We start from the raw sequence: 23,843 nt of genomic DNA, 5'->3' as shown, positions 1-23,843 counted from the left end.
CAGAAAAAAAAATAAGCTATCAATTACAGATGAACATTAGTTTATTTTTCTTCACTAAAAGAAATCTGATTATGGTTTTAAAAGCACATATACTCTAACAATCCAAACAGAGCAATCAAATATCCTTAAAGGTTAAATTCTTTTTGTATTTGGGGGGGTGGCAGGGAGCAGGAAGGGAGGCACTTGCTATTTGTAAGCCACATGCTAAATGCTAATATAGAGATGAATAAAACATGATCCTTGCTCTTGAGGAGTTTATAATTAGGCAAAAATGTATGGGTCAATGGAAGGCCAGAGATGAGGAGAATATGCTTCAGCTGAGTATTGAAAAATTACTAAAAGTCAATGAGGTAAAGAAAGGTGGGAAAAGCATTTTAAGAAAACTATCAACAGAATGATCAGTTTAGTCAAAGGCTCTGATCAAGGACTCCAAAGTATAAAACAGGTAAGGATATGTATGGGAAAGTAAGAGATTATGTAATTCTGGAAGGGAAAGCATAGGGTCCAAAGAGGGAAATGGAAAGTTAGGTACATCATTCAGGCAATCGGAAAGGTTTGAATAAGAGAATGCCATGTTCAATGTGCGTTTCTCATAAACCACCACAGGCTACAGTAAGGAGGATGGATTTGAAGAAAGCAAGACTGGAAGTAAAGTTATTGTCAGAGTTGAAGCAAGAGATGACAGGAATCTGAAATAGAATAGTAGAAATTAGAAAGAAAAAGATGGGATAGATTGAGGAAATATTTAGGTGATAAAACCTACTTAAACTTGGTGATTAATTAGATGAGTGGGAGGTGAGAGAGAGAGGAATCTAGGATTACTTTGAGATTTCTAGCTTGGGGAGTTTGGTACATGGTAATATCAGAACTGCAAATGTAAATAAAGGAGGAGAAACACATTAGGGATGAGGTTTGAGGGAGGGGGAAAAGTAAGAGAAAAGAAGTTGGAAATGTTGGGTTTGAAATGCCTGTAAAGATCCAGTTAGCTACATCTATCAAGCAGATGGATGTGTAAGTCAGAAGTCAGAGCTAGAGATATAAATTTGAATTATCAGAATGTAATAGTAGTTAAGATTCAAAAGTATATAAGCTGCCCAAGAAAAAGAAAGAAGCAAAGGAACAATAAAACAGGATGAAATCCTGGAGAATACCCCAAGGGGTGGAAAAAAGGAGAAACTCATAGAAATTTGAGAAAGATCAATTATAAATATAAAACATGAAAAAGACTGCCAGTGCCCACTAATATTTGTGTGCTTTTTTCCTGCCTTAGAATACTGCTAAATTCTCAATCTCAGCCTCTTGCAATTTGATAGAGTCATTTAAAATATTCTGGCTAGGGACACCTGGGTGGCACAGTTGGTTGGGAATCCAACTCTTGGTTTCGGCTCAGGTGGTGATCTCAGGGTTGTGAAACTGACCCTGCCTCAGGCTCCGCGCTCAGTAGGGTGTCTGCTTGAGACTCTCTTTCCCTCTCCCTCTGCCCCTCGCCCCTCAACCCTGTGCGTACACACATGCTTTCTCTCTCTCTCTCGAATAAATAAATCTAAAATAAAATAAAATATTCTGGCTAAAAATATATGGCAGAATCAGCTTAGTTTCTGAAATTTTTCCCATCAACCTCTGATCTCTCTTCCTTTGGTGGAAGCTTGGAAGCCACACAATGAAAATGGCAGCATCACCTTTACAGAGAGAGCCAAGTCCATCTAAGGAGCTGAGTCCAAATACTGCATGTATCACATGTCTAAATCCTGAAAAAAAAATGTATGCTGTCTGTACCACAAAGCAAGCAGTAATTCCTTTCTAGTATTTATATAAAAAAGTTTGGAGTGTCCAGAGTCAACATTAACATAACATTATCATATGTCAAAATGATAATCAAAGCAAAACTTACAGACTTAACAATAAATCCTAGAATTTAAACAAAGCATTTTCAAGAACTTCATGAAAAGTTCCATTTAATCCAATAAAAGCTTTTCTTTTGAAATTTTATATTATTTCTGACTTCCTAAATTCACATGGCAGATGTACAAATTCACCAGTGACTACATGTCATTTCTTAAAGCAAAATGGGAATTTATTTATGAAATTCTGATATCAAAGTTATCAACTGTGCTTGTATAGCTAATGGAACTTTTATTTCTGTGAGTTTCTAAATTCAAAGTAGTTAAGCACAGAGAAAAATGAGAGAATACTCAGCAATTTATTTATCAACGTATATTCCCAAAGAACCTAGCATAAGACCCTAAGTTACATGGGGAATCTAAACATTTAAAGTGCACTTTTGGGCGCCTGGGTGGCTCAGTCGTTAAGCGTCTGCCTTTGGCTCAGGTCATGATCTCAGAGTCCTGGGATCGAGTCCCACATCGGGCTCCCTGCTCGGCGGGAAGCCTGCTTCTCCCTCTCCCACCCCTCCTGATTATATTCCCTCTCTCACTGTGTCTCTCTCTGTCAAATAAAATCTTAAAAAAAAAAAGCAATAAAGTGCACTTTTATTAATCACTTATTCCAAATAATAACATAAGTTAAATATAAAATGCTGAAACAATGGTCATGAGTATGCCTAAATATTAAAAACTCATTAATTGTTTAAATTATATTATAAATAAAAACCAACCCCAGCAAACCATTTCAAGGAAGCTTCTGTTTCTCTCTAAAGAGTTAGGAGACTACATATATTTCTATTTTAAAAACATATTTAGTAGAATACATATACGTATATGTATATCTTATATATACATGTATAGAATTCTTTTAAAATAAATATTCAAATAGAATATAATAAAATGTAATTCACACAGAATCTAATTTTTGATAATTTAGAAAAAAATCAACAGAATAAACTGTTACAAAATTTTATACCTAAACACAAACTATCCAACTACCTATTCTCCTATTAGATTGCCAGTGCCAGAACAGTAGAGAACATTTGTTGGATCATGAATAAACTAGTTTCTTTTACATTAGAAGGCACACATACTTAATAGGTATGATTCAACCAACCTTATTACCAGTCAGTTAGCTTTACACACTTTCTTACCTAGAAAATATAGTTAACTATGCTTAAAAATTCCATTTGGAAAAACATTCATGATAGATTTTTTCCTTTCTACACATAGGGTCAATTTGGAAGGTCAGAAAAGACATACTACTGCTTTCATTATCCCTTTTACTGGGCATCCTCTAAGTACTTAGCATTATGTTGGGTATTGGTTTGCCATCAGGGTATATAAACAAAGAGAAAATATAAACAAGATATAAACTTCATGCTCTCTCTTCCTTTCATAGAAACCTTAGAAACCATACACTGAAGACGGCAGCAGCACTTTTATGGAATGTCTAAATATCTCCATGGAGCTAAGCTGAACCTGACCACTATACAGAACATCCACATTTTTGGCCAGATGTCATAAGGCATAACAAGTATCACTGAAACTGGAGTTTACAATAGAGAACATTGCTGAAGTAGTCCATCTGTGCCGTAGCACTGTCTGCCTAGAGAAAACATCTCTAGAGCATGCCAGGAAGCCCTCAAAGCAATGATGGTATTTGGGTTCACCCTGGCCATTACACAGATTTGTTGGAACACATTAAACATCTCCTGGAAGGTCAAGAAATCTGGACCAAATCCTTGCTCTTCCACTAATTAGCTTGTAATTGAGAGCAAACAATTAGACATTTTTAAGTTTTGTTTTCTTCTTTTGTAAACAGCTAATTGTCCATTAAGTGAAAGGGGCTAGCCCACTGAGGCCCTCAATACATGTTTGCTTTCAACTTGCTTTCAAACCATCCACCTACCAATACCAAAACCCCCAAACTCATATACTTGGTAAATCTATCAAAAGACAGGTATTGCCATCATATTTGTGGTTAAAAAAAAAAAAAAGGCTTTTTACAACATCTGTATGTTGGGTTAAAAAAAATCTACTTGAAAAAAAAATCAGCTTAAGCCTTGCTTAAGAAAAAGGAAGCCAAACTAAATAAATCCTGAACAGGCAGGTCTTAGAATGCATATATTTCCCAAATCTGTTTTCTATAAGTCAGATGTTTAGAGGTAGTGACATATTTCCCCGTAAAACAAGTTTTAAGATTCCCAAGCCAGCTTGTTTAAATATAGCCAAAATATAATTTATGTTAGATGACCATCACCATTTAGAACAAAGAATTCACTGCAATATATATACAAAGTTCCAGCTTGGGATGATCCCTGGAAGATACCTCTCCTTACTAAAATCCCTGTAGCTAGAACATAGGGACTTCCTTTCTTTCACCAGCCCTGACTCTGATCTTCTCACCTACTAGGCTGTAGGGCTAGAACATTACCTATTCTTCTGTACCCATCCCACCTCCAAACTCCAGTAGCATGTTCATATAATGATAAGGATGCCATCAGGACACCCTTAGGACAAGGATGGAAATAGGGGTGCATGGTAGAGGCAAGAAACTTAGGCTTGTCTGAAGGGTTATTAAAAAGTAGGCAGGCACTGGTGTGACTAAGAAATGAGGAGGGTTTCTTATGTACCTCTCTTTTACAAACTTACTACTACTGAAAAATTAAAGCAGAGTGTGGGCCAAAGACCAGATGGGGAAAGCAGGGTTGAACAACAGGGAAGCTTTTCAATAGTGGCAACTGGATCAAATTTTCCCTTCCCTTACTTCTTCTCATTGCTGTACCAGTATTACAAATAATGAAGACCATGAGTTCTTTAAGGATAGGGATCAACTCCTGCCCAACTATGTATCCTTGGTGTCTGAAAATCTGGCACACAGTAGGTGGTCAATATATGTGTTGAATGAATCAATAACTATAACTGCAGTGAGTTCTGTAATTCATCATCTAGAACTTCTCCATACCTCAGGGCTTATTTTCCTAACTCATGGGAGTACTGCTGGCAGACAGCCCTCAGCTGTCAGCCCTCTTAGGGAATTGCTTCAGCTGAAAAGAGTCATCTTGGCCTAAGATCATACTCCTTTCTGGGGCATCTTGCATCTAATGATTGGGGATATAAAGGTCCAGCTTTCCTCACCTTGACTCGAGACAATTCTGAGGATGATCCCAGCTTCAGAACTCTCCCCTTGGGGTTACTGAGGCTGCATCACAGTCCAACTTCTCCAGTGAAATTTGGGCCTCCTTCCTTTGCATGGCGTTGGTCCCAAGACACCTCCTTAGTAAATGTGCTGCACTCTAATTTCCATTTTAGAGTCTGCTTTCAAGAAACCCAACCTGAGACTACAGCCCAAAGAGGATCTAGGTCTGACCCAAATTTAAACCGCCCAAGGAAAGGTATCTGACTTCATATTAAAGGTCAGTAAATACAAAAGGCTTTACAAAGGCTAAGGAATGAATTCTTTTATCCCTAGCAATTTGTTTTCCATTTCAGCACTTTAAGTAATCAAAATCAAGAGACCTAGAGTTTTGTTAAGGATACTTCAAAAAGGTGCATCTGTTTACTATCATGTAAGCTATTAATGGAAAACTGTACCAAAGTCAATTCTTATCTAACTTAAAAGAAAGCAAAAGAAATTAAACATCAATGGATTTAGTGTAAATATGGTATAAAACACTGCAAAGAACAGTGCTATTCTTTTTTTTTTTTTTAAGATTTTATTTATTTATTTGAGAGAGAGAGAGAGCACAAGAGGGGGTAGCAGGAGAGGGAGAGCAGATTCCCCGCTGAGCAGGGAGCCCAATGCAGGACTCGATCCCGGGACTCCAGGATCATGACCTGAGCCTCAGGCAGTCGCCCAACCAACTCAGCCACCCAGGAGCCCAAGAACAGTGCTATTCTTATCATAGGTGTTAATCAACATCTGACTTGGTAAGGAATTGCTTTTCTACTAAAAGCTACTCAATATATTAAGTACAGTACTTTTCACTGTCATTAACAGAAATGCAATGCTAAATAAAAGTCATTATTAAAATATGAAGAGTTACAAATTACCAGAACTATTCAAGGCCTAGCTGAGCAATAAATAAATAAATAAATAACAGGGGCGCCTGGGTGGCTCAGTTGGTTAGGCGACTGCCTTCGGCTCAGGTCATGATCCTGGAGTCCCGGGATCGAGTCCTGCATAGGGCTCCCTGCTCGGCGGGGAGTCTGCTTCTCCCTCTCCTGCTCCCCCCTCTCGTGCTCTTTCTCTCTCTCACTCTCTCTCAAATAAATAAATAAAATCTTTAAAAAAAAAAAAGAATACTAAATAAATAACAAAAGGAAATGCATTAAAAATCACAATTACTATTACCTTCAAATATAACAGCATATTTAATTTCTCGCCAAAGTAAAATTAAATAGCTTATGAATCACTTTATGTTTTTTTAAAAAGATGATTAGTCTGCCATTAATTATTTAGAGGGCAGATCCTTCTTCGACTACAGAGAAATTAGAAATTTATGTTATATGGAATGGAGATGTATTAGGCTTCTGTCATCTTACCATGAACACTTCCTAATGTAATATCTCCAGCAGCAGAAGACAGAAATGACAATTCTGTATAAAGATACTTGGCTTCCAGCAAACCATGTTCAGCAGATATATTAACAGTACTTCCTTGCAGTTTATCTATGGTCACAGTCTATTAAGAGAAAAACTCAAAATCAGTTCATTATATGTGCTATGGTGAGCGCTGTGAATTGTGTAAGACCGTTGAATCACAGACCTGTACCTCTGAAACAAATAATACATTATATGTTAAAAAAAAAAAAAAAGAAGATAGCAGGAAGGGAAAAATGAAGGGGGGGAAATCAGAAGGGGAGACGAACCATGAGAGACTATGGACTCTGAGAAACAAACAGGGTTCTAGAGGGGATGGGGGTGGGGGGATGGGTTAGCCCGGTGATGGGTTTTAAAGAGGGCACATACTGAATGGAGCACTGGGTGTTACACGCAAACAATGAATTATGGAACACTACATCAAAAACTAATGATGTAATGTATGGTGATAAACATAATAAAAAAAAAATCAGTTCATTATAAAACAAAGACTGGTAAAAAGCCAAACTGGTACCTACAGATTTAGTGGGCAACTACCTAAAAAGTTACTACCCAGTACACAATCACTTTACTGACTTTAATTCCCTGGCTCCCTGTGAGCAACAGTGTATTGTCTGTGGAATATGGAATAGACCCATTAAATTCCTTCGTTTATTTAGAGCTTCTTTAATTTCTCTTAATAATGTTTTATATTTTCTATATAGAATTCTTTAGCTTTTGTTACATTTATTCCTATTTGGTATTTTCTAAATGCTATTATAAAAGAACTCTTTTTTTTAAACTTCATTTTATCTTAATTGGCTTTTGTATTTGCTCTTAAATCCAACAACTTCACTAAACTCACTTACTAACTCTAATAATTTACCTGAATTTAAGGAAGCTTTCTACATGCATAATTTGTATTGCCTGCAAGTGATAGTTTTATTATTTCCTTCCCAATCCTTATATTAATACTGTTTTTCCTGCTCTGTCCCGCCTAACTATCTGGCTCAGGCCTCCAATTCAACAGTGAACAAAAGCAATGAGATAGTAAGCAACCTAATCGTATTCCTGTTCTCAGAGGGAAAACTTACAGTATAACATCATCATTAAGATGTTTGCTATAGATATCCTTTAGATCCTTTGTATCATATCCCTTCTATTTCAAATTTGTTTTGTTGTTACAACTGAAATTAAAAATAGGTTTTTAATTTTATCTGGGTTTTTTTTTTTTTTTGGACTATCAGATTTTCTCCTGTCATCTGTTAATATAGTGAATGCACTATTATTTCTACAATTTTTCCACATTAAATGTAATAAAATAGGTTTCTATTGAACAAAATGAAAAGAATTTTGTATTTATTCCTAAGCTTCCCTATCAAAATTTAGCATGAATTTGTTTCAAATATTGAGCACAATGTAAAATGAAGATATCTACTTAAGGATTCCAAATCATCTCTATCAAATTTTAAACGTGTTTTATAAGCATCAAGTGAGTGTTTATATAAAATTGTTGACAAAAACTGAGTCACCAGGAAGGCATGTTACAGTTTTGCCCAGGTTTAAAGAAAGATCATTGTTCTTCAACACATCATCAGCACAACACCAGTGTCATTCATTCCTAATATGTGCTTCAAAAACTGTTAAAAATTCAAAATACTATTTAATAAGAACTGAGTTTCAAGAATACTAAAATTTAGAAGTACAAAAAAAGAGAAAGAAAAGCACGCACAGGTCCCACTGGGGAGCAAATCAGAATGACTTCACCCTCCAGATTTGAAGTATGTAACTTTTTTTTTTTTTTAAAGATTTTATTTATTTATTTGAGAGAGAGAACGAGAGAGAGCAGGGTCAGAGGGAGAAGCAGACTCCCCGCCGAGCAGGGAGCCCGATGCGGGACTCGATCCCGGGACCCCAGGATCATGACCTGAGCCAAAGGCAGTCGCTTAACCAACTGAGCCACCCAGGCGCCCTAAAAAAAATTTTTTTTAAAGATTTTATTTATTTACTTGAGAGAGAGAGAATGAGAGACAGAGATCATGAGAGGGAGGAGGGTCAGAGGGAGAAGCAGACTCCCTGCCGAGCAGGGAGCCCGATGCGGGACTCGATCCGGGGACTCCAGGATCATGACCTGAGCCGAAGGCAGTCGCTTAACCAACTGAGCCACCCAGGCGCCCTGAAGTATGTAACTTTTTAAACTTTTATTAAACACATAATATACATCTAGTTGCTTCTTATCTAGTTTCGTTTAAGCTGATTATGGATTCATAGGAATTTTTACTTTAAATTTAGTTTCAATAAATCAGTCAAAAAAAGATATTTTACCTACATTCATTCAGATTTGTGAGAATACAAATGTTTTGCATTCCTCGGTGTTATAGTACAGATGTAAAATTCCTGAAAAACTTTGTCCTTTACCTACAAAGTTTCTTCATGAAAAGTTGCTTTATGCATGGTTTCACCAAGCACTTCCATTAAGCAGACAACAACTCTAGGTTTTTACAGATAACGAGGCTGGTTTAGGGGATAAAAAAAGATACATATTGAAAAAATATTTGAAAGTTGATTAAATTGGCAAAGGGGCACTTTTGATTAGATTCTCCCCAAAACCAAATAAAGCCTTTAAGAGACTTTGTATGAGTATCTGGAAACGGTCAAGGATTTACTTTTTTTCATTAAATACTAAATATTTTACCTTGTAGAAAACTAGAAAAATATCCTCCCCGCTGCACCAAAGCAAATAAAAGCAAGTGAAAGTACACCTTCCCCACTACAATAATATAGTTATTTTAGCCGATCATTCCATAAAATTAATTTCAAAGAAATTAAAAATTCACTGAGTACCACATATAATGCACTATATCAGATACTAACTAGAAAAATTAAAGCTAGGACACCATAGTTTATAGCAAAATGCTGAGGCTCTTGCTTATAGTTATTAATGCTAATGGAGCAAATAGTCATAAACAGACTCTTTGGATTAAACTCTATAGCCTGCTTATTAACAGAAGTAGCTATTTAAAGAAAGATCAAAAAGTAGATCCAAAAATTAATACATTCTTGATAGAGATATTACTATAAATTAATTTTCCTTTCTACACAAGAAGGAAAATTTTTCATAAGGTTAGTTATTATAAATCAACATTATATCTAATGAAAATCACACTTTAAGGAAGCACTGTGGCTTTGCAGCCCAAACCAAGAGAGGTCAACTGACAACTATGTCACCAGTTCATCCAAACATCAAAGGAAATGGATTTATATCTTCTCTGTACCAAACTTAGGATACTAAAATTAATGATACTATTTAAAACAGCCACTCCATTTAAAATGACATATTAAAAATGCTGTTAAATGTTTACAGTACTCATTTGTTTCTCACAATCTTGCTGAGTAGGAAAAAGAAACAATATCAACTTTATTTTATGAATAATGGAACGAATCTCAGTAAAGTTAACTGGCAGATCTAGGACTAGTCATCTTTCCTGTGTTTCATTTACCTTTATCATCATCATTATAGTAAACACTGTATTAGAGTTAACTATGTGCCAGACATTGTTTTAAGTACTTAATCTGTATTAAGTGATTTAATCCTCATAACCCTCTGAGTTAAGTCCATTACTATTATTCCATTTCCCAGAAAACCAAGGCACACAGAGGTTAAGTAACTTGTCTGAAGTTAAAAAGCTTAAGTGAGGGGTGCCTGGGTGGCTCATCTGGTTAAGCATCTGCCTTTGCCTTTCGCTCAGATCATGATCCCAGGACCCTGGGATGGAGCCCAGCTTCGGGATCCCTGCTCAGTGGGGAGCCTGCTTCACCTTCTCCCTGCTTGTGTGCTCTCTCTCTCTCAAAGAAATAATAAATAAAATCTTTAAAAAAAATTAAAAGATTAAAATAATGAATGAATGAATGAATGAGTGAATAAATAAATAAAAAGCTTAAGTGGCTGAGCCCGATTTGAACCCAGGTAGTCTGCTTCTCAGTTCTGTGCTCTTTACCAATTCATTACACTACCTCTCAAGTATCCATAGCACACCTCTGTGAAAGCTATATATTAAGAGTTAACATATCATAAGCATTTATTTTATATAAAACCCCACAAGCTTAGAAATAAATTTTAAATATTAACACTACATATAATATAAATAGAAATAAATATCCAGATTAATTCTTTAATAAAACACAAAACTCAATCAGGAAAGAAACAAAATAGTATAATAGAAAGCAGGAATAAATGAATATTCAATAAACCATGTAAGTTGGAACAAATAAATAACTTAATGAGTGGAAAAGGTGGCCAAAATGTTCAAAATAGCAAATAATGAAGAGATGATTTAAATTTTCCTTTGAAATGTTTATTTGAATGTCAATATGTAATATTCTGGTAACTTAGATCATTTCAATTAACATAAGCCATCATTTAAAGGACAGTTTGAAGGAGCTGCAAAGTTGTCCAATTTCCCTTTTGCACTTCTAAGCCCACAGCAATCCAAGGGGTGAAACTAAATGCCATCTTAAAAGAGCTGCCAGTTAGGCCATGCAGTATCTTTCAATACTTTCCTAGTCTAATGTAAAGGATGAATTTAAATGTTTGGGCTTAAAAGTCACCCACAGGTTCTAAGACAAAGGTGATGGAAAATAAAAGTGACAAGAGTAGAAACAATTACTGTTATAATCTACCTTGTTTAATTATGCCAACAATAATCTACCTACAAGGGCGCCTGGGTGGCTCAGTTGGTTGAGCGACTGCCTGCGGCTCAGGTCATGATCCTGGAGTCCCAGGATCGAGTCCCGCATCGGGCTCCCTGCTCAGCGGGGAGTCTGCTTCTCCCTCTGACCCGCCCCCTTCTCGTGCTCTCTCTCTCTCATTCTCTCTCTCAAATAAATAATTAAAATCTTAAAAAATAGTAATAATAATAATCTACCTACAAGATATAACTCATCCTCACCAATTACCTGAGAATAAAGCTCAGTAGAGAATCTAAATTTATAATGAAAGATTCTTGCAAATTGTGTAAGTGTAAAATAAAAGGTGAACTAGATCTTTCTCAAAGATTTAAAACATTATCCATAATGTTAAAAAAACTGTGACAATTTATACTTCAAAATTATAACTATATTCCTAATACTATGCTAAATCACAGAAAGCAACAAAAGTTAATTAAAAAATACAAACTATCTCGGGGCGCCTGGGTGGCTCAGTCGTTAGGCATCTGCCTTCGGCTCAGGTCATGATCCCAGGGTCCTGGGATCGAGCCCCACATCGGGCTCTGTGATCGGGGGGAAGCCTGCTTCTCCCTCTCCCACTCCCCCTGCTTGTGTTCCCTCTCTCGCTGTCTCTCTCTGTGAAATAAATAAATAAAATCTTTTAAAAATAAAATAAAATAAAATAAATAAAATAAAAAATACAAACTATCTCATAGCAACCAAAATCTCTATGGATAATAAAAGCTTTTGGAGAGTAGCGATGCTATCTAATGGTGCCACCTTGTGGAAAATACTGAAGAAAGTTGAGTTTTGAAACTCAACCTTCAACTGTCCAAAGGAAAAGTAAACAGGTCTTGGAAAGATGCTCAAATAAATCTAACACATAAAAAAAATTTAATCCTAACTGTGGCAGTAATACTCAATGATCAGGTTTAATCCATGATCATAAACATCCCTTCTGAACTTGAATTAAATATTTAATATTTAAAGATGTTATCAATTCCAAATAAATCAATACCTGTCAAAAGTATTAAATCACAAAGTAAAATTTAAGTTGTGTAATACTTAATCACTTCAATTTCAAATTTGAATTTACTAATGAACTAAAGTGCCTTAAAAAGGTGAGAATGTTATGCTACAAATTTTATAGAACCTACCTACAAACTATGTGAGCCACCTTGAAGCAAAATTATAATTGCTAATAAAAAAAAGTTTCAATCTTACACTTTTATCTGATGCATGAATATCTATGTTTCCATAAACTGTTCCCAGACAGATCACTTTGCCTCCTTTTGTTTGAACATGTAATTTTTGACTCTGAAAGACAAATACAAAAATATAGAGAAAAAAAAAAATCTGATGTAGAGTAATAAAAAAAATTCCAACATTTTATAAATTTCTTTTTAAATAATAATAAAGCAGCAAAAGGAACCAGGAATAAACCAGAAATGCACTGTTTGGATAATAACATCAACTGGGAAAGAACATCAACTGCTATTAAGGGATTAAATAAGCCATCCGTACTCATTAGAGAAAAAGAGTAGCTTCACTGAAGAAGGGTCTGGGAATATAAGATCACTGTGACTGGCTAACTAAACATAAATGTTGAGGAAGATGATAATAATTACTATTACCGTTCATCGTTATTAATAATTATCATTATTAATAACAATAATAGTTACCATTACTTGACATTTTCTTTGTACCAAATACAGTGTTCGCTACTTTACATGACTTATTTAATCTTCACAACTCAGAAATAAGTGTTATATTTTTCCAATTTTTAGAGGAAGAAATTCAAGAATCAGAAAAGTAAAATAACTTTATCAGATGACAGAAAACAACGAAATATAAACTAACAGAATCAAGGTCTGTATGATTTCAAAATCCACATCTGTGGCTGGAGTCTTCTGAAGGATATATTCATACTTAAGGTACAGCCCACTGATTATATTAAACTTTCTAGCATATCACACCCCAGAAAATGGAACTTGGGTGAAAATGTCTCAAGCACAAATAAAACAGCAGTCACCGTTATCCTCCTCTGTCCAAAAAAAAAAGTGTGTGGAGTGGTGAGGGGTCCTGGGGGGGTGGGGGGAGAGAAAGATTTGATTTCACACTTGGCAACTGTGGAAAAACTACCATAGGTCTATAAAAAATCAGTTTTTTTCCCCAAAGTAATAGCAATATAGCTGGAACCATGAAGAGATGATATTTTCCAGCTTCTGTTACCTCTGAGGGGTTGCTAAGTTCTTGCCAACAGAATTTAAATGGAAATGGTCTGTGCAATTTCAAGGCTATTGCTTTTAAGAAGAGTTGGTGTGCCTTCTTTATGCTCTGCCCCTTCCACCAGATGAGTGCAGATTACAGTAAGATTTTAAGAGATGGCAAAGCCGGAAGATGGAAAGAACCTAGAATCACTAAATAGAAGAGCCACCCAGACACTTGAACAAAAGCGAGAAATAAACCATAGTTGTACATGAGCCATTAGATGTTTGATCTATTTTTTAGAGTAGCTTGCTTTACCTTAACCATTACATACATCTTCAGTTCTGCCATAATCATTAAAAAAAAAAAAAAAAAGGTAAATAGCAAAGGAAGAAAAATAGCAAAAGCACAGTCACCAACATCATGACCAGCAACAGCACAGAAGTGTCTAAATCGTAGGGAAAAATTAAATTCAAAACAACCATATACCTTCTGGTTGCTTTACTCAAGGGAAAAAATAGAAAAACCTTAGGCAAAAAAAGCCCAGGAAGGAATTGCAAAAAATTTAGTGAAAGGGACAAAATGAATCATTCTTAAAAAGTTTACCTATATTACAGTGGTAGACTACTTTATGCCCACAGAGACAGGAGTCTGAAGTCAAACTGCATTTTAAACATAGTATTTATCAAGCAATTGATAAACTTTTGAAAAGAGTACCTCCAAAACAAATGTTACTTTAAATCAAGCTTACATGAATTTCTAGAGAGTCTATGAAACTTAATGAAATTGAAAACAAAATTTCACATATGTGTGAATTTTTTTTCTAAGGAGACAATCATCATTTTCAAAGAGGGCTAAGGCTCAAAGATATCAAGAGTTACTTGATATCTTTTGTAACTTAATTGTACAAGATATTGTAACTTAAAACTAATCTAATTCCAAAAAATTAGATTATAAGGTTTTTTAAAAATATATAAAACAAAATAAATAAATCAGAACCAATACAGTATAAACTACTGTATTGCATTTTTTAAAAATGCAAATGTGTGGCCTTCCATGAGTTATGTATGTTGCCTAAAAAATTTCTTTACTTATTCTCTAAGAGTGCAGAATAAATGTAGTATTGCCATATATTTTGCTCAACAGTAAAGAAATGACATGGATAGAACTAGAGGGTATTATGTTAAGCGAAGTAAGTCAATCAGAGAAAGGCAATTATCATATGATCTCACTGATACGGAATTTAAGAATCAAAACAGAGATCAGAGGGGAAGAGAGAAAAAAACAAAACAAGACGAAACCAGAGAGGGAGACAAATCATAAGAGACTCCATCATGGGAAACAAACTGAGGGTAGCTGGAGGGGAGGTGGATGGGGGAATGGGGGGCGGGGTGGAGACATGAGATAACTGGGTGATGGACATTAAGGAGGGCATGTGATGTAATGAGCACTGGGTATTATATAAGACTGATGAATCAAAGACCTATACCTCTGAAACCAGTAATACATTATATTAATTGAATTAAAATTTAAAAATTATCCACAAAAAAAATAAAATAAAAAGATATATATCTTTTACATATGAACAAGTACATACATAAATGATTATAAAAATATGAACAGAGGCTGTGTTTCCAGATGGTCGCAGGTCACTCAAGCAACGCAGCCTTGTGGTTTTAGCACATGAGCTCTAGACAGACTTAGGTTCAAGTCTTGGCTCTGTCATTCATCAACTATGTGACCTCAGCAAGAAACATCTCCTGGCCTCATCTTCCTCATCTGTCAAATAAGGAAGCACGTAGCTCCCAGGGCTGCTCTGCTGATTAAATGAGATGATATATGCAAAACTCTTAGCAAGGTCTCTGGTGTGTAGTAAATAAAGCCACTTATGAGTGTTTTTAAAAAAAAAAAAGAAAGAAAGAAAGAAAAGAAAGGTGGAAAGAACATGAGCTTGGAAATTAAGAAAGACCCAAGTTCAAATCTCAGCTTAATTTATTAGCTATTTGAACCTAAATGAGCTCCTCAATCTCTCGGTGCCTGAGTTTCATCCTTGGTTAAGGGGAGATATTATAACTCAAAGATTAAATGAAGGCTTAGCCAAGTTTCCTGGTACAAAAAAGACCCAGTAAACAATAGCTATTATTATTGCTATAAACATTTTATCAAACAGATCAAATATATTTATGCCCTTAAAATGAGTGGAAAAGAAACTTATATTAATAGACAATCATTAATTCAAGATAATAATATTGTACATTTAAAAATTAAACAAGATCTTTCACCAAGTGCTCCTATTTATGAATTTAAGTCAGTTATATCCTAAGATCTTAAGAATAATTCTCTTGATCTGGTATACCATTAGGATCCATTGGACCCAATTTTAGCTCTTGAATTTTTTTTAAACTATTCTATTTGTAAGGACTGATATTTCATGATTTTTATTTTCTTAGAGGTCTTCCAAAGAACATATAGAAAATTTACTCACTTTTAAAAAATAGAATAAAACACATTCTATCTTAAAATTACTATATCCATCTACTGGACTCTTCTGTAAATCTAAAATACATTATTGGCTCTTAGTGTTCTTACTTTTCACATCTTATAATATTCTGCTATTTCATTATCCTAGGAATTACTTCATCATAATTCATCAGTTACTGTCAACCATGCTTAAAAAAAAATGGTAAGACAACAGAAGAATTGAAGGACTTGCCTAGAATGGTAGTTCTCAACTAAAGGTGGTTTTGCCCCCCAGAGAACATTTGGCAATGTGAAGGTGTTTTTCATTGTCATAACCAAGGAGTGTGCTACTTGAATTTAGTAGGTAGAGGCCACAGATGCTTCTAAACAGCCCGTGACAACAAAGAATTATCTGGTTGAAAATATCAATAGTACCAAAGTTGAGAAACCATTTTTTCTTTTATGCCCATAATGGCAGGAGGAAGAAAAATGACCAAAAAAGATCTCTCAGAATTATCACATGAATCAAAAGAAAAAAGCAAAGAGATCAACAGTAGGATAGTAGCTTCTGATTTAAAAAAATTTTTTTAATCTGCAGACTCTTTTGTGATTTTGAGTACATTTATATTTGAACAGTACCCATAGAACTATCAATTTTTTAATGGCAATATATTTTTTATTAAGTTTTTAATTTTAATTCCAGTATAGTTAACATATAGTGTATTAGTTTCAGGTGTATAGTGCAGTGAGTCAACAATTCTGTGCATTACTCAGTGCTCATTAGGGTAAATGTACTCTAATCCCCATCACCTATTCCACCCAACCCCCCACCCCACCTACCTCCCCACTGGTAACCATCAGTTTGTTCTCTTTAGTTAAGTGTCTGTTTCTTGATTTCTTTTTGTTTCCCTTTGCTCGTTTGTTTTGTTTCTTAAATTCCACATGAGTGAAATCATATGGTATCTGTCTTTCTCTGACTTATTTTGCTTAGAATACCCTTGAGTCTAGGTCCATCCATGTTATCACAAATGGCAGGATCTCATTCTTTTTTATGTCTGAGTAATATTCCAGTGTGTGTGTGTATACATACCACATCTTATTTATCCATGCATCTGTGGATGGACACTTGGGTTGCTTCCATATCTTGGCTATTGTAAATAATGCTGCAATAAACATAGTGGTCTATATATCTTTCTGAATTAGTGTTTTTGCTTTCTTTGGGTAAATACCTAGTAAAGCAATTACTGGACCATATGGTATTTCTATTCTTCATCTTCTGAGGAATGTCCATACTGTTTTTCACAGTGGTTGCACCAATTTACATTCCCTAGTGCCCAAGGGTTTCCTATTTTCCATATCCTCACCAACACTTACTATTTCTTGTCTTTTTGATACTAGCCATTCTGACTAGTGTCCAGTGATATCTCATTATGGTTTTGATTTGCATTTCCCTGATAGTTAGTGATGTTGAGCATCTTTTCATGTATCTGTTGGCAGTGTGTTTTCTTTGGAAAAATGTCCTTTCGGGTCCTCTGTCCATTTTTCCATTGGATTTTTTGGTTTTTAGGTGTTGAGTTGTGTAAGTTCTTTATATATTTTGGATATTAACCCCTTAGCAAATATATCATTCACAAATATCTTCTCCCATTCACTAGAACAGTACAAGGATGAGAAGCAACTTCCAATCCTGGACAAAACCAAGTTCCTTCTACCTGATCATGTCAACATGAGTGAGCTCATTAAGATAATTAGAAGGTGCTTACATTTCAACACTAATCAAGCCTTCTTCCTGTTAGTGAACAGACAGCATGGAGAGTGTGTCCACGCCGATTTCTGAAGTGTATGAAAGTGAGAAGGATGAAAATGGATTCCTGTATATGGTATATGCCTCTCAGGAGACATCTGGAATGAAATTGTCTCTGTTAAGACTAGAAAAATGCATCTATTCTAAAATTTTTTTAAACTCTTACCAAGAAAGAAAAAAGGGATGTTACCAACTGAGATTGATCAGTTCATCCAATCAGAGACCATCACAACACTAGTGTTCCTGCCTGAGTTTTAGAAAGTTGTTTTTGCACTGTAAGCAGGAAAACTGAGCTCCAAATGAGCACATCCAGCTTTATTTAACCTAGGCTGTTTTGTTTTCAAATTTAGAAGTTTAAAAATAATATACTTTGCATTCTAAAAAAAAGGTGTTTTATTCATGGTTTCCTTTGCTGTGCAAAACCTTTTTATTTTGTGTAGTCCCAATAGTTTTTTGTTTTTCTTTGTTTTGTTTTTGCTTTTGTCTCCCTTGTCTGAGGAGACATATCCATAAATATGTTGCTAATGCTGATGTCCAAGAGATTACTTCCTATGTTTTCTTCTAGGAGTTTTATGGTTTCAGGTCTCACATTTAGGTCTTTAATCCATTTTGAGTTTATTTTTGTGTATGATGAAAGAAAGTACTCCAGTTTTATTCTTTTACAAGTAGCTGTCCAATTTTCCCAGCTTCACTTATTGACAAAATTATCTTTTCTCCATTGTATATTCTTGCCTCCTTTGTCATAGATTAATTGACCATATAGATGTGGGTTTATTTCTGGGTTCTCTATCCTGTTCCATTGATCTATGTGTTTATTTTTGTGCCAGTTTTGTGCCTGTTTTGATTATTATAGCTTTGCAGTATATCTTGAAATCTGGGATTGTGACACCTCTAGCTTTGTTCTTCTTTCTCAAAATTACTTTGGCTATTCAAGATTTTTGTGGTTCCATACAAATTTTAGGATTATTTGTTCTAGTTCTGTGACAAATGCTATTGGCACTTTGATAGGGATTGCACTGAATCTGTAGATTGCTTTGGGTAATAAGGATATTTTAACAATATTAATTCTTCCAATCCCAAATATATCTTTCCATTTGTTTGTATCATCTAGCTTCTAATTTTGATTATGAAACTAAAAATATAAGATACTGAGTTTTCAGAAGACAATATTCTAGATGAATTTTCTGAAGGTCAAGCATGGATGAGTGAACAATATATTTCTAAAGGCAAAAAGGAACTATGAATATTCTTATCCAGTTAGTCATTCAACATGAAGACTTCATTGTGTATCTTTTACAACAAGAACCTGAACCATCTTATTTTTCTAAAAGGGCATATAATAGTATTCTTTAATCTTTTGTGATATTTGTGCAATTACATTTATTTGAAATGGTTCACATGTGAACAGATACTAAAGACAGGGTGCAAATAAAAGTGACTGAAACAAATGATATAAAAATTTTTAAATGCATCAATCATTCTAATTAGTGCTTATGATAAAAATGAAAATGTTTTAAAATTATGAAGCATAGGTGACTGACTTCTCTTCAACAAAGTTATATGCCATCAAAGTTCATAAGCTTTGTGTTTTGAATATGCAAATATAAGAAGCGTTTTGAATATGCAACTGTAAGAAGTACCAATAGTAATGACAAACCAGCTGCTATCAGAGATGTATTTGAAATCATTTAGAGCTGAGATCAATCTAATTTTAAGAAAATTGAATATAAAAGTGTTATTACAAAACAAGACGAATCATTTGTTGTTTAGCAAAAATACCTACTTAATCCTTAAGTAATGAGCTACCTAGTGCTCGCTTCGGCAGCACATATACTAAAATGAGCTACCTAGTACGTTAAAAATGTGACGAATATTTTAAGCATATTTGTAGTGCTTAAAGACTTTTCCTTACTCTAATAAATGGAAGAAAGCCATTTGTTAAACCTAAAATTTCTTTGGAGTACCTGGGTGGCTTAGTCAGTTAAGCGTCTGTTTTCAGCCCAGGTCATGATCCCGGGGTCCTGGGATCAAGCCCCGAATCAAATCGGACTCCTCAGCGGGGAGCCTGCTTTTCCCTCTCCCTCTGCCTCCTTCTCCCTCTGCCTCCCCCTCCCGCTGCCTGCTGCTCTGCCTCCTTGTGCGCTCTCTGTCAAATAAATAAATAAAATCTTAAAAAAAAAAAAAACACTAAAATTTAACTTAAGATCTTAGAATACTAAGAATGTATTATTAGTTTCACTGTACACTTTGAAATGAAATCTTAAGGAAAAATAAAAATGAGGAAAACCTTCAAAGTTGCTACAAACCTTTACACTTGCAAAACGGAACTGATTTCAAGACAAAATTTTTGCCAGAAATGTCTGAGATGAATAAATAATACTCAATATTCTCAACACGTGATACTCAGAATAATAGTGTTAGTTTGACACTGCAGCTCAAAGTTTACAGTTTTTTAAAACAACAAGATTTAAACACAATTAGGAAAATGTTTATACCTTAACAGACTGTAAGATGACAGTCCCCTGCTCAGTTTCAATTTTACAATTATCACACTCAATATTTTGGATTTTTACACAGCCAGAACCTGATGACTTGATATTCAAATCTAGAAATGAAAAAAGAAAAAGCAAATTAGTACTATGGCTAATGAGCTCCAAAGCATTTTAGTACCCCCCAGAAATCCAGCTCCTCAGTTCCAATCATAATATTACTGAACTCCGGAGAGAGCATAGTTGTCAGCATCTAAGGGGTCTCCACCACAGCAACAGGACAAATGTAGTGCCCTCTTCTGCTAGCTTTTAGAAATAAAGCAGTTATTTCTATTGACCTATATCATCTAAAGAGGGAAAGTAATATAGGAGAAAAGTAAAAGAGGGCAGAGACTCCAAGTAATACACATTCCTGGTAAAGATCATAGAAGCCTCTTCCCCACTGAGAAAACAAACACAAACACACACACACATGTACCCCACACACCACACCACACACACACACAGGTTCAAGTAAGACTACAGGAAGTTAAAAAGTCATTATGGTAAACTGAATAAGCCAGTTAGCCTCTTCTCCCTTATATTCACGAAGATTTAAAGGTTTCCAAACCTCGTATAAATTAAAAGCATATTGTAGGAGTAGTAGATCTGTGTTTGTTGACCCCACACAAACTACTGGGCCTTAACACAACAATTTAATAGTTATGGCATAAAGATAAATTTCTACAGTTTTGTATATGGCAGTCTCTGTAAAGGTTTTAAAAACAGCAATACTTTGGTCATAATAATCTAAAATATATAAACCAATAATTTTATCCCAGAATTACATGGATGCAAATGTAATTAATCAGTTTTTACCCGAGTTGAGTAGTGTTACAACATAGCCTTGATCTAAGGCAGCAGTGATAGACATGTAGAGAAGGAAATATATTACAAATATCCTCTACCCCCACTAGACAGGTAGAAAAGCCCAGCACTGAGTGGCAGTAATGCTACCCTTACCCACTCACAGAACTGGAGGAACAAGTAGATATGAAGAAAACTGAATTATGTTGATTTGAGGAGCTCATGGAATAGACACCTGAAATGGTAAATCGGAAATGGGATTCTGGCTCTAAGAAGAGGAATCTACAAATGAGGTTTGAGATCACCAGCACAGATAGTTCCATTTTCATCTGTGTTACCATAAAATTTTGCTTACTCTATTTCAATACTCAGTCCATTTTTTTATTATGATAATATATTGGCAAATCTTCCTCCCCACCCCAGACTGTTACATTTTGAGGTCAGGGTCTCTTATTCATCTAGGCTAGTTTAAAGAAGTTGAGAAGCAGTAAACCATAGTAGCTGAGCAGACTCCAGTCAGTTCAAATTTCAGCTCCACCGCTTTATATCTGAGAGAGAACAGGCATATTTTTTGATCTACTCCCCATCAGAATGTAAGTTTCATGAAGGCATGGATTTGTTCACCCACAATAAATACTTATTTCATGAAACTTGCTGTATCTCAATTTCCTTATGTGAAACAGTGCCAATAACAATATCTACTCGATGGTAGATTGTAAGGATTCGAAAAGATTATCTTATAAGTATTAGCTGCTGGGACGCCTAGGTGGCTCACTGGTTTAAGCCAGCTCAGACCATCAGGCTCCTAGCATCCAGCCCCGCATAGGGCTCCTTGCTCTCCCTCTGCCTGCCGCTTCCCCTGCTTGTGTTCTGTCTCTCTGACAAATAAATAAAACCTTTAAAAAAAAAAAAAAGAAAAGAAGTGTTAGCTGCTATGACGATCATCATTAGTATCATCCTTCAGTCCCAGGAAGGAGAGCCTGGGGAGACTTTCCTGGGGAGACTGCTGTGTACACACTGGCTTGCATTTGGTAATTATTATGGAACCCAAATACCTAGAACACTGCAGGCGTTGTCAACTGGTCCCCCGGGGCAGTTTTACTATGTGTTTGTGTTTGTGTTTTTTCAAAGACTGCTACTCACGGAAAATTTACAAGGGAGATAGGTAAGTTAGAAGCCGGGTGCCTATCTGAAACCGAACACTTGGTCCAGGTTAGATATGGTACATCCTACAGATGGAGCTGTTTTGGAACAGACCCCAAGCTGTGTATAGGCAAGGGGAAATGTGAATAGACTGCCATACCACTGAATGGATTATCAAGAAGCTTCAACCCTGAAAAACAAACCACTTTTCTATTGACAAAGTGCAGTGACAGAAAAATAGGAACTACATGCCAAAGGAGAACATAAGGGTTCCACAAATAATAGTTGACTTAGATTATTCCAAATGATGTTCCACTGGATTTATAAAATTTCTATCATTGGGAACCTGATGTCTAACTTTCATTAGGAAGCTCAAAGTAGAACAGAAAAAAAAAAAAAAAAAAAAGAGGCAGGTTCCGAGGCGGGGGGCAACTAAATTAGGTTAGAAAGTCAGATCCAAAGGGACCAATTAAAAGTGCACATCAGCTTAATCTCACAAGTTCTCTGGCTGTGCCCTGGGACCCAAACCCGTTTTCACTTCACTTGCCAAACTTCAGGGGCGCGTTCACCTCCACGGATGCCTGGGGGTCGATGGTGTCAGACACGATGGCTACCTCCTCCAGCGCCTCGTCGTACTTCACCTGCAGGCCCGCCAGGTCCCGCGCCCCGCCCTCCGCTGCTCTCACCGCGACCAGCACGCGGTCGCCATCTCGGTAGGTGAGGGGGTCCAGGGGCCTTACGGCCAAATGACACGGAAGCCGCGCCCGCAGCCGACCGAAGGGGCTCACCAGCAGCGCCCACTCCTTCAGAGTCTGGTGCGCGAGGCCTGGCGGAGAGACCGCGGGCTCGGATCCCGGCTGGCGCTCGCCCCCACCAGAGCGGTACCGCCGGGCCGGGCCAGCCCGACACGCCCAGGGCCGCGCAGCTCGGAGCTGGCTGAGGCGGAGGCAGCCGAACCCCCAGCCCGAGCGGGGGGCGAACATGGCGCGCCCCTCTCGCGCTCCACAAATCACCTCAGCCGTAGGCCAGTCTCGCCACGGCCAGTCTATTTGACCACCGCACAGGCTCAAGTCAAAGGGGAGACGTTTGCAAAGATTTGCTGAACCCAAACTGCTCACTTTCTTCGGCAATTTAAGCCTCAGCCGCACACGCCTCCGCGGCAAGTTGGAATTTCACAGCTGTAAGTATCCACTCCGACCTGGACTCCTCGTCCGTGCCCGCCCCCTTTCGCAAAGGCGCATGGGATAGGTAGTTCTAACGGGGACGAGAGGTCGTGGGGCTCCAGGAAGTTTGGAAACTACATATCCCAAGAGGCAATGCGCAGGGTAGAAGGGGTAGTAAGAACAAGTGTTACCCGAACTCAGAAGACGCGCGCTCGTTGCCTGAAGCCCATTAGCCATTGGAGGAATTGGGGAGGGGGGGTGGAACCTACTTGGGAATCCAACTGGCCAATGGAGAGCGCGGAAGGAGCAAGGTGGGCAGGACTGCGTGGTTTCCTTGGATACTGAGGACGCGACTTCTTTGGAGAAGGTGGAGCTTTGGAGTGAAACCCTGGAGGTCCTAATCTACCGAGAAAAATACGAACCTAAATAAGGATCAGGACCAAGTTAAGGGGTAAGAAACCGGGCTTTTAAAAAGGTGAGAACTAGGGGTGCCTGGGTGGCTCAGTAGGTTAAGCTTATGCCTTCGACTTAGGTCATGATCCCAGGGTCCTGGAAT

At 36.6% G+C, this 23,843-nt stretch overlaps 1 protein-coding gene across 6 annotated transcripts in view; it reads right to left on the bottom strand.

The window, feature by feature from the left end:
* Positions 1-23,343, bottom strand: part of FAM185A (family with sequence similarity 185 member A) — a 91,239-nt gene extending 67,896 nt beyond the window's left edge. For 5 of the 6 annotated variants that reach the window (XM_064575388.1, XM_045864834.3, XM_045864836.3 and 2 more), the window contains exons 1-4: positions 22,672-23,343; positions 20,142-20,251; positions 12,399-12,491; positions 6,432-6,570 (exon numbers count right to left, since the gene is read on the bottom strand). In XM_064575388.1, the coding sequence (XP_064431458.1) occupies positions 6,432-6,570; positions 12,399-12,491; positions 20,142-20,251; positions 22,672-23,107 (778 nt within the window). In that variant the 5' untranslated portion in view covers positions 23,108-23,343. The remainder of the gene's footprint in view (positions 1-6,431; positions 6,571-12,398; positions 12,492-20,141; positions 20,252-22,671) is intronic. The other variant, XM_045864835.3, reaches the window with a different exon arrangement.
* Between the last annotated feature and the right edge of the window lie 500 nt (positions 23,344-23,843).

The sequence above is a fragment of the Mirounga angustirostris genome, unplaced genomic scaffold (assembly GCF_029215605.1).
Source record: "Mirounga angustirostris isolate CCGP_5_RB_7025 unplaced genomic scaffold, mMirAng1.0.hap1 SCAF_12, whole genome shotgun sequence".
NCBI lineage: Eukaryota > Metazoa > Chordata > Mammalia > Carnivora > Phocidae > Mirounga > Mirounga angustirostris.
The sequence above is the reverse complement of the archived record's forward strand: the minus strand, read 5'-3'. Positions and strand labels throughout refer to the sequence as shown.